The 12410-nt window shown below is 28.1% G+C and overlaps 2 protein-coding genes across 3 annotated transcripts in view; one reads left to right on the forward strand and one right to left on the reverse strand.

Annotated features, from left to right (window-relative positions):
- The window catches only part of LOC107449779 (PCNA-interacting partner), a 299013-nt gene that overhangs the window by 155971 nt on the left and 130632 nt on the right, over positions 1–12410 (reverse strand). The window lies entirely within an intron of this gene.
- The window catches only part of LOC107453020 (protein lin-28 homolog), a 209539-nt gene that overhangs the window by 50632 nt on the left and 146497 nt on the right, over positions 1–12410 (forward strand). The window contains exon 1 of one of the 2 annotated variants that reach the window (XM_021147917.3): positions 11467–11622. The exons of the other annotated variant lie outside the window; for it this stretch is intronic. Coding sequence (XP_021003576.1) covers positions 11589–11622 — 34 coding nt within the window. The 5' untranslated portion in view covers positions 11467–11588. Of the gene's footprint in view, positions 1–11466; positions 11623–12410 lie in introns of those variants that run through there. 2 annotated transcript variants of the gene reach the window in all.

Consider the following 12410-nt stretch of genomic DNA (forward strand, 5'->3'; position numbering starts at 1 on the left):
CAGTGTATTTTCTGAAAATTCGGATGCACTAGATATCGCCAAAATCCTTAAATGAGCGTCAGGGATTTTAGTCCATACGAATACCATAAAAATGATGTCTTTATGTAGTATGCTTTTGCTTAAAAATGGTGAATGTGTGGCAGTTTTTGTAAATACATATTTTTTTTTATAATAATAACTAATGAAATCTGATTAGAGTAATAGAAAATGAATGTTTGTAGAAATGTAATCGTTATTGTACAATTTGCGGAAACAAATATACAAAAGAAGATTTGAATGTTCAATTTCTACTATTAGTTCACGTTCTCCCTATATCTTGTTTAAAATTTCAATAGTTAATAAAATATTTTTTATTTATCCATTCAACTTCAAATACATTTTTTTAACACTTTTAGTGGACGACACTTGATGTTAATACAGTTTTTTCAAATATTAATTTATTAATTAAAATTAATTAATTTTAGTTTCAGATGAGACAAATTTTTTAAATTATTTTATAAAAATTAACTAAAATAAAATAATTGATTGTTGAGCTCAGTAGGAATTGACTTAAATTTTTTTTTTATATATATTACTTGTTTTTCATCTAATTACAAGTGAAAATTCTTTAAATTGAAGTTCCTTAGCCGCCAGGCTAACCGTGAGAGGTTCTCGTCGTCTTCCTCTGCATGCAACGCAAATGAAGGTTAGTTCCATCTAAAAGTCCTCCGCGGAGACAAATTTCTCCCAGGATCCAGGAGTTCCCTTGTCTTCTGGATTGGGTTCAAAATTACAAGGTTACGTTGTTGAACATTAGTAGTCGTAAATCCAAAATTGGGTCTGCTGCTCAACGACGGTAATAAAATAAAGTAAAATCTTCTTGATTCGTAGGTCTAATCTTAAATATGTTAAGTAATTAGTACAGACGATATTTTAAGTTAAAAAATCTGACACAAAAACGTATTTTCTCAGAATAAACAAGAGTTATTTGTGTTAATATGGAAAATACGGTATAAGTAAGGGTAGCGGTTGAAAGTTCAGATCCCTTCATGTTAATTTCACTTTTAACAAGTTTTTAAGCGAATCGGAAATTTCTGCACAGAATTAGGAAATTAGTTCATCCAAAAGTAAAAAATAATTTTTTATAATTATATATTATTTTCTACAAATTTATTATTTTTAAAAAAAAAAAAATTCTATCTCTAAACTATTCGATCATCAAATTCAAATTTTGCTCATCGAATTTTGGATTATAACGCTTCATATTGCGTGATTAAATTGGAGCAAAAATATTTATAGCTTGAAAATTAAATTTATTCCATCAATAATTAAAGTCCATTTATAAAAATCACAAGGAAAAAAATTCAAACAAAAATAATTTTCAACATGGGATTATTTTTATTATGAACAAATTTTATAATTGTGAACAAAACCTTTTTGACTTGCTTTATTAATTCTGAAAATAATGCAAAATAAGCAAAAAAGAGAAAGTAGCATTAAGGGGTATTCAATCTCTCTACTGCACAAACTATGAGACTTTATTTTTCCGTTCATTGTTTTACCCCGATATTCTAAGGTTTGAGAATCTTTCGATATAACGGTACAGAGAAATTAAGACAGAGCCTTACTACTTGATATCAAAAGTTATTATTTAAGATATTTCATTTTCATGTCCGAAATATTTGTTACCATACGATTTCATATTAACTCGTTGATATCAATACATTTATTCTATATTTTAATATCTGCTGACAATAGATTAGGAGAAACACCAGCGTTCGAAGTACCGGTTAAAAGAATACTGAGAAGTACCATTTGACCATGAAAAACATTGATGTAAGGCTTACCGGGAAATGTATACCTGGCAGTGGCACTTAACTAGGCCTAGTATATATTTCGGACATTTACCAAAGTGATTGTCAACATTCACCGGTGGAAGTCAACAACCACCCATTTCTGTCCTCCTCAGTAACACGCGCATTACGTATTTTGATTGGACGGAATTAAGAGTTTTAATTAGAAAACTTATCATTAAAAAACTATTCTACTTCATAGTAGAATATCTGCGGCTTTATTTTAGGATATCTACGGATTTTTATATCATTCTATTAAGGGGTGACTTAACAGCAATTTCTGTTACAAGAATTTTCAAAAAAATAAAAAAAAAATCTTTAAAATTTAGTTTTGCTTACTTTTGGTTTCTAATTTATTATTTAAATTGTTTACGTAAGACAAATTTAGTTTTAGCTGCTTTTAGTCCTGAAATTTTCTTACCTAAAACTTTGTTTAAATCAATTTCATACTTTGTTTGTAGAACATAGAACATTAATATCCGCGTATTTAAAAAAAAAAACCTTCTTTATTTATTTTTAATTACAAGAATTTTCAAAAAAATAAAAAAAAAATCTTTAAAATTTAGTTTTGCTTATTTTTGGTTTCTAATTTATTATTTAAATTGTTTACGTAAGACAAATTTAGTTTTAGCTGGTTTTTGTCCTGAAATTTTCTTACCTAAAACTTTGTTTAAATCAATNAAAAAAAAAAAAAAAAAAAAAAAAAAAAAAAAAAAAAAAAAAAAAAAAAAAAAAAATTCATATTTGCGTGTACGCCACTTTCTTCCCCCTCTTCAAAAAGAAAAAAAAGAGAGGAGTGCGGCTCGTGTCGCGTTTTGATGACTCTCGTGTCTTTACCTACTTTACATTGTTGTTCAGTATCGCCTCCAATTTCCGCCTTCCTTCCGCCATTCGATACACCCTCCTCTGAATGTTCTTTTTTACCGACTTTTATGCCGCCGCCTTCCCTTCTCTCTCCTGTAGGTAGGAGGAGGGGAAAGAAAAAGAAAAAAATTGGAAGATGCTAAATATACAAATAACTCGGATGACGGTGGGTATGAAGAATCTCAACTTTTGAAACACCGCTTTTTCACTCATCAAAAGTATCCAAAGTTCTTTTCTCTCTCTCTGAACATTCTTTTTGATCACATAGCGAGGCAGTTTCGAATATACAGACCGTGGCCAAATTATTCGACACACTATAAGATTCTATGTAAAATTTTAATGATCAGGTGATACTACACAGCTTTATTGTTTGTACGAGACTGTTTGCACTTACTTACGTTCGTGCATCAATTGGTTATGTTTGACGATATATGACATAAATTCGACGATTGAATAAATTAAACGATATATTATATAGATATAGAGAATTTATTATATCAGGTATTATATTAGTACAGTACAGAACCCGTTATCCGGAAATCAGAAAACCGGAAAACCAAAAAACCGGAACAAAANGACGATTGGATAAATTAGACGATATATCATATAAATGTAGAATATTTATTATATCGGGTATTATGTTAGAATATTATAATAATTAGACCAAATTATTAGACGCACTATAATCCTATGTAAAATCTTAATTATCAGGTGATACTACACAGCTTTATTGTTTGTACGAGACTGTTTGCACTTATTTACGTTCGTGCATCAATTGGTTAAGTTTGACGATATATGACATAAATTCGACGATTGGATAAATTAAATGATATATTATATAGATATACTAATAGAATACCTGATATAATAAATTCTCTATATCATAATAATTAGACCCAATTATTAGAGGAACTGTAGTTTTTTAATAATGACATGTTTTGCACGAGTTTATAGGCAATACTTTTATATTTAAACATACATATAATATTAGGAAATAATCTTGAAAAAACGAACGAAAAATCCTAAAATCTTATGAGGAAAAAAAAAAAAAATTTTTTTTAAATGGCGGGAAAATTTATCGAATTTTGTTCCGGTTTTTTGATTTTCCGGTTTTCTGATTTCCGGATAACGATTGGGTTCTGTACTGTATTTTTATCATTTTATAGTATATAAATTTTTTCCTCTGATATTATTATATTTATTCGATATTTTAATATCTGCTGAGGTGGATAAGGAGAAACATCAGTGTTCGGATTACTGGGCAAATACATAATGTGTTTGTATTCAGTAAATTTTTTCAGTACATTTTTCATTACATTTTTCATGATTGGATAAATTAGACGATGTATTACATAAATATAGAATATTTATTATATCAGGTATTACATTAGTATATTATATTAATTAATATTTAATAATTGCATGTTTTGCATGAGTTTATATGCAATATTTAAGCATACATGCAATGGATTCTTATTCGGGAGATTTTTAATATACTTCTTATTTGTATTTATTTTTAACGTATTGCATTACAATGTTAACCATTGATACACGAACATAAGCAGGTGTAAAGTGGTTTCAGTGGCGTAAAAACAATAGCACTGTTTAGTATCACCTGATAATTAAGATTTTACATAGAATCTTATAGTGTTTCTAATAATTTGACCAGAGACTGTATAAGTTTGAGCATTTCTAAATGAATCACGGAAGAAAAGAAAATAAGGAACCGAAAGAAAAAGCATAGAAAAAAGCATCTCATTGACTATTACTGTTACTGTGAATGACTGAAATCAAGACAATGTCGACTTTCATAGGGGAAAATCAACAATCACTTAGTCGCTTTGGTGAATGTCCGAAATATTTGTTATATCCGATTGTTATTACAGTAGGGAACCGATTATCCGGAACGATCGGGACCATCGATATTCCGGATAACTGATTTTTCCGGTTTTCTGAATCGCTACCAAAAAGCCGTTTTTTTATTGTTAAACCCAACTGTAAAAAAAAAAATTTAAATAATCTTAAAAAGAAGAAAAAACGATGAAGTAATACACTAATGATTATTTCCAAAATGATGGTAAGGTAAACATCTTTCAAAAAAGAATAAAAAACCCTAAAATACTATGAGGAAAAAAAAAATTTCTTAAAAATGGCGGGAAAATTTATCGAATTTCGTTCCGGTTTTTCGGTTTTCCGGTTTTCTGATTTCCGGATAACGGGTTCTGTACTGTATTTTTATCATTTTATCGTATTCTGTTGATATTATTATATTTATACGATATTTTAATATCTGCTGAGGATTAGGAGAAACATTAATGTTCGGATTACTGGGCAAATGCACACTGGGCAGTGGCACTGAATCTTAAATAAACATTGATGTAGGGCATACCGGGCAAATGTATACCAGGCAGTGGCGCTTAACTAGATCTAGTACATATTTAGGACATTTACCAGAGAGACTGTGTGATTATCAACTTTCACCATTGGAAGTAATTTACAGTAATTTCGGCACCCATTTCAGTAATTTACAGTAATATATAGATTTAACAACTTGTTCAATTCGGGTCAACTCTAATTTAATGCAATAAAATAATAATTTGAACGTAATTAGATTGTTTTTTTTTAAAATTTATATGACATACAACAAATAATTATTTAAGAATAAATTGAATTTATATTTTTTATTGTAAATTCCATTAAATAATGTATTCTAGTATTGCTGTAATGTAATTGAAGCATCAGTTAATTCCTCCTCCCCACTATTTCATGAATACAAAGTTAAACTTTTGTTACGTTAAGCATAACCATCAATAAAAATAATATATTTAAATTTAATACCACATCTTAAATTAACTGCAGTTGAATAAGTCTTATTCAATTTCTACTATTAGTTCACATTCTCCCTATATATCTTGTTCAAATTTTCAATCGTGAATAAAATACTTTTTATTCATACACTCAAATTCAAATACATTTTTTTAAGCATGTTGTGGTTGACACTTGATGTTAATACAGTTTTTTCAAATATTAAAAGTATCCTAGTATAGTAGCCTTTAAGAGCCTTAGTAGCCTTAAATAAAGAACATTGCGTGGTAGCACGTGTGGTCTACGTCACCAAATGTATTTTTTGAAACTATAATTATTTAATAAAAAGTAACTAAAATAAAAATTTTCTTTGTTGACCTAAGTAGGAATTTACTTTAAATATTTTTGAAGTGATACTTCTTATGCGACTTCCAACAAGGTTGCGTTAAACATTTAACGCTACATTTTCATTGGCCGGGAAATCACGCGGTAGGATCCAGTTTTCCCTCATTCATTTCCATATTGTTTTGGTTCTCACTAGCACAAAAATAATAAAAGTATTGTTTTTCTATAAATATTTTAGTTTGATTAGATACACATATAATTTAATAGGATAGTATTTTTTATTTTCAAACTTAGTGGATAACAATTGTAAAAAATGAGTGAAAACAATCCCACGGACAATGCGACGGATTTAAGGTTATGTCAAGGTAGGTCTCTTGTGAATATCAATTGATTGTTAGGTTTTCTCTTTTCTAATTACCATTTATATTTCACCAAATGTAGCCATGAGGGATATTCAATTATTTATTGCAAAATCTTTATTGCCACTATCCACTGCAGGTTCACAAGCTCTGGCAGACGTTACTGGTGAAGAAATTGATTATTGTGAGCGGCCTGTGATCCTTGCAAGAGATTTTAATGTGAATTTCTCGTTACCTGAAGCTGCAACATTATTAACCTTCCTTAAAGACAAATTTGGATTGGAAATAATAAATGGTAGGAATGATCCAACAACCATACCAAAGGGGGAAATTCTGCAGGAAATATTGAAAGAAATTGCAAGAAATATTGAAAAAATAGAGCTCAAACATTTCGTATCTTACTTTAGTCATCATAATCCCATTGTAAATGTTATAGATTTGGATATTTCCCCACTCGAAAATGATAATTAAAAGATGCGATCAATTGTGAATTGTAAGCATTGTTAATAAAGGTCGTCTTAAAGAAACAATATGATTTCACTAAAAATCAATTTCTACCCCTTCCTATTTTCATTTCCACATTACGAAGTTTCACTTCTTACGTTCGGAGGGACTCGACGCACTATTTTTTTCTTCACATTACTTGTTTTCATATTACTATTATATCACAATACAATTTAGTATAATCTAATATATATAATTCTCTTACGTGGCTCCCAAATTTTGGCTGTATTTCTTTTCCGCCGGTGGCAACGTTTGCTTTGTTTTGTTCACGTTGCTATTTCTCTTACACGGCGAATCGACCCATGATTGCCGCTAAAAATGTCACATGCCAAATCTAGTGAGGTGGCTCAACAGATAGCGCGTTTGACGACGGAAACTGAAATAACCAGAGAGCATCAGCTGCGGCAATCTCATACTATTAAGCTAGGCAGAAGTGAGTAGTCCTTGTCGATAGATCTCTATTTTAGTATTTTGTCGAAAGCGCTTTTTTTCATGACGAATTTATTTGACGATTTTTGATTTATATCACGAATTATACTATAGTACATTTCTAATAGGTTTAACGAATTACATGTCATTTATTTGAATTCTAATTTATTTTAATGACTTAGTATTTACTAAAAAGATGTAATTTTTTTTAAAAAAAAAGTTTTTATATGGATTTGAATTATTGTTTTGAATTTTTAGAATTTTGTGCATTTGCAACGTACCAAAGTTAGTAGCGAGCGAAGCAAACCATATAAGATTGCGTAGCAATTTTCGGGGGGTTGGCGAGCGTTAGCGAGCAGGGGGCGCAGCTCACTAGTTATTAAAATTAAGAATAATTTTAGAATCTGTGCTTAAGAATCCTAATCATTTTGTTTTTTTTTTCCGTAATTTTAATTTATACGACAACTTTTTTTAAAAATATTAATATAAAATTTAAAAAAAAAAACCAGTTCATTTGTTTTATAATGAAACTAATAATACGAAATTTAATTCATTAAAATAAATTAATGAATTAATATTTAAAAAAAACTGTATTAACAAGTATTAAGGACCATCCACTACAAGCTCAAAAAAAAAAATGTATTTGAACTGTATGTATAAAGAGTATTTAGAGAGTGGATGTATAAAGAGTATTTTATTAAAGATTGAAAATTTGAATAGAAGTAGAAAGAGTGTGAACTAACAGTAGGAATTGAATAAAATTATTCAAACGAATTTTATAATTTTGAGTAAACATTTTTAAATTCGCTTAAAGATTTCACGCGATGTAACTAAATACGCAAAAAGTTAAGTTAACATTAAGGGACGCCAACCGCTATTAAAGGATCTCAGCATATTTTTCCAGATTGCAATTACCCCCAGTATTCTGAGGGTTAAAAGTCTTTCGAAGAAAAAATGTATTCAGGGAATGCACGTTTCTTGTCATAATTTAAAATATCGTCTGCGCTTATTATTCAGAATATTTAAAGTTCGGCCCTCTGACCCTTAAGACTGAGTCCTAGAACGTGAAAATCAAATCATTAGATCAAGAGCTATTCAGAGTTTCACATTTTTTTTAGGTCATTGCACATGTCTCTTTTGTCATTTTTAAATTTAATAATTAATTTTCAAACTTCAGTAAAACTGCACCTCGTAGTTTTATTACAATTATGTTATATAAAATTCTTTATTTAATAGTATGTATCGAATGACAAAGAGTTTTTTTTTTTTAGATATTAACCTCATTTATTTTATGTTTTTAAGAGCGATTTTTACTTTTTTAAGCGAATTTTAAAAATTATTTTAAGTTTTAAAAAAAATCTGTGTTCTCAATGCTAGTCTCTAAGGAAACTAATTTTAAAATTGCATATTTTCCTTTTTATCTTGAATAATTTATTCAATAAAATCTAAGTTGTACTCGTATTTTTTAAACTTTCTGAAGAAAAATCAAAATATCTATAAAAAGATTTTAAAACTAATTAGAAAAGATGACTGAATAGATACTATTTAATTTTGCTGTTACTTAGTTTCTCTTTGTCTATAAAAATTTTTTTCACAATTCAAAACAAAATACTAGTGTGTCGACACATTCTCAACTTCATGCAATTATAAGTTTTGAGCGCTTTTAACCTTTTGGTTACGGCTGGTGCAACATGTGAACCAACATGATGGTACAACATGGTAAACCGAAAGCAAAGGGTTAAGTTGATGGAGGGAGAAAAAAAAAGCCGGAAAAACGCTGTTTCAATTGCGATGATAAAACATGTTTGAAAAAATAGTCAACATTAATAACAAAATAATCATAATAATAAAAACTCGATTTTTTTTTAGATTTTTGTGCCCTATGCTCCCTTAAAGTGAAATGTTTCAATTTTATGGTAAAAAGTAATGAATCTTGTAATTAATCTATGCTTGAAAATAATTGATACAAGTAATATTGTTTTAATATTATGATTGAAAAGTAATTAGAGCAAGTAGTATTTCATTTTTATAGTAGAAAAATCAGTACAAGTTATATTATGTTAATTTGATTGTGAAAAGATCAATGCAAATGAGATATTGATTTAATTTAATGGTTGAAATATGAATACAAATGAGACATTGTTTTTAGTTTGATGGTGGAAAGATCAATGCAAATGAGATATTGATTTAATTTAATGATTGAAATATGAATACAAATGAGACATTGTTTTTAGTTTGATGGTGGAAAGATCAATGCAAATGAGATATTGATTTAATTTAATGATTGAAATATGAATACAAATGAGACATTGTTTTTAGTTTGATGGTGGAAAGATCAATGCAAATGAGATATTGATTTAATTTAATGATTGAAATATGAATACAAATGAGACATTGTTTTTAGTTTGATGGTGGAAAGATCAATGCAAATGAGATATTGATTTAATTTAATGATTGAAATATGAATACAAATGAGACATTGTTTTTAGTTTGATGGTGGAAAGATCAATGCAAATGAGATATTGATTTAATTTAATGATTGAAATATGAATACAAATGAGACATTGTTTTTAGTTTGATGGTGGAAAGATCAATGCAAATGAGATATTGATTTAATTTAATGATTGAAATATGAATACAAATGAGACATTGTTTTTAGTTTGATGGTGGAAAGATCAATGCAAATGAGATATTGATTTAATTTAATGATTGAAATATGAATACAAATGAGACATTGTTTTTAGTTTGATGGTGGAAAGATCAATGCAAATGAGATATTGATTTAATTTAATGATTGANTTTTTTTTTTTTTTAAGATTTTTGTGCCCTATGCTCTCTTAAAGTGAAATGTTTCAATTTTATGGTGAAAAGTAATGAAAATTTTATGATTGAAAAGTAATTAGCGCAAGTAGTATCATTTCATTTTTATGGTAGAAAAATCAGTACAAGTTATATTATGTTAATTTGATTGTAAAAAGATCAATGCAAATAAGATATTTATTTAACTTCATGGGCGAAACATTAATACAAGTGAGACATTGTCTTAATTTGATGGTGGAAAGATGAATGCAAATGAGACATTGTCTTAATTTGATAATGGAAGGATGAATGCAAATGAGTTATTGATTTAATTTTATGGTTGAAACATCAATACAAATAAGACATTGTTTCAGCTTGATGGTGGAAAGCGCAAATGAAACATTGATTTATTTTATTATTGAAATATCAATACAAATGAGACATTGTTTTTGTTTGATGGTGGAATAATCAATGCAAATGAGGCATTGATTTAATTTAATGATTGAAATATGAATACAAATGAGACATTGTTTTAGTTTGATGGTTGAAACATCAATACAAATGAGACATTATTTTTGTTTGATGGTGGAATGATCAATGCAAACGAGACATTGATTTAGTTTGATGGCGGAAAGATCAATGCAAATGAGATATTGATTTAATTTTATGATTGAAATATGAATACAAATGAGACATTGTTTTAGTTTGATAGTGGGATGATCAATGCAATGGATATTGCTTTAATTTCAAAGTGGAAGGTAATCTGTGGAAGTGATTTTTTTCTAGCAAAATATTTATTTCAAATGTCAAAAAAAAAGAAGAAAAAAAAGGAAGGTACAAATAATTAACTATAACTTTTTAAATTGTAATGTCATTTCTTATTTCGGTTGATTTACAATTTTTAAAACTTTGATTTTTTTTTTAATATTTACAATGACTCTCAATCTCTCTTAACACCACATTTTAAAACACCTCGTATTACTTTTTCCTTACTAAAAAATTCCACCCTCAAAATATTGTAAAAAAAACTTCACTTTGTGTTAACAAAAATAAACAAAATAATAATTTTCTGTTAAAAAAAATAGGACGAGATTATTTTAAACCAATTTTTTAGTTAATTTTGAGCAATAAAATTAATTTTCGTAAGTGCAAAATTTTTAATTGATAATTTAACACACATTTTTCTTCTTCAAAAAACCCGACTTCAGGTATTATGGGGTAAATTTTATTGAATGGTTTATAATAGATAATTTTTCTCACCGTCAACTTAGAATTGATTTTAAAAACAGACATGAATTAAAAATGTTCAAATAAACATTTCGCTGAATAAATTCTCACTTAAGAAAAACACACCTGACGCTTTCCGTACGTGACTAGAGGTTTTTTTTTAAATATTATTTTGGGAAAGATTCTTTGCTTACATGTTTAGATTAACAAGAAAGAAGTTTTTTTTTCTCCTGCGCTTCCTTGTTTCGTAATTTCTCCACTAGAGGGCAGGGCATTGACAACAAACCAGTGAGGATGAAGATGATAATGGGATGAAGCGCGTGCCTATGGTTTGGATTTGCGGTCAGAAGTGGTCAATGGCACACGTGCTGACCGGCTTGGACAGAACACATCGCCCCCACAATCGCTTCTTTCTTGCCATTGAATGACGATGTGCATCACAGAAATGAACACTACAGGTAAATTATTTATTTTTGATAGCAATTCATTGAGTTATCGTTCGTTTTTATACGCTATTTTAAATTAATTAATTTTTTTTTCAATGAATAAAATTTTAAAAATGATGCGCTTAAATAACTTTATGCTTCTAAGTTATTATTACAGTTCAGTTTATTTCAGTTACTTTTGATGAGTGTTTTGACAATAATTATTTCAGTGTTATTCAACAGTTACGTTTTTTTATACATAACGTTTCATGTTTCATGAAATTCTACTATTATTACAATTAGTCATATAACTTGGGTAGTGGACGTACTATGTAATTTGTTTCTAGAAAATTTATTGAAATAATAAACAGTACAATTTTAAACGATTTGTTTTTATGAGCCTTTAGTAATTTTTTGGAGAAAAAGAAGTACGCTGAAAAGTATTAAAAAACTTTAAAAAAAATTATCAAAAGAGTTTAAATAACAACGGGGCAAGCATTTAAGTATCGTGGAAAAAATCGTGAACTTAGGAGTTTGAACACTTTCAACAAAAATTTTCTTTCTCTTGTAAACGTTTGTTAAACATAAAAAACTTTTCATTCATCGTAAAATTTGTTGAAAAGTCTGCTTATAAACATTATTCATTTCTTATTCAAAAGATTTATTTATATATTATGATGTATTTATATTAATGGGTCATTGATTTTATAGTTATTTTCACAATATTACGTTTTCTTAAAAAGCAGAAGTATTCTGTTTAAATGTATAGAGTTGTTATTTCAATCAGATATAACTGGAAATAATTGGGTTATATATATATA

This window comes from Parasteatoda tepidariorum, chromosome 1 (genome assembly GCF_043381705.1).
Source record: "Parasteatoda tepidariorum isolate YZ-2023 chromosome 1, CAS_Ptep_4.0, whole genome shotgun sequence".
Lineage (NCBI taxonomy): Eukaryota > Metazoa > Arthropoda > Arachnida > Araneae > Theridiidae > Parasteatoda > Parasteatoda tepidariorum.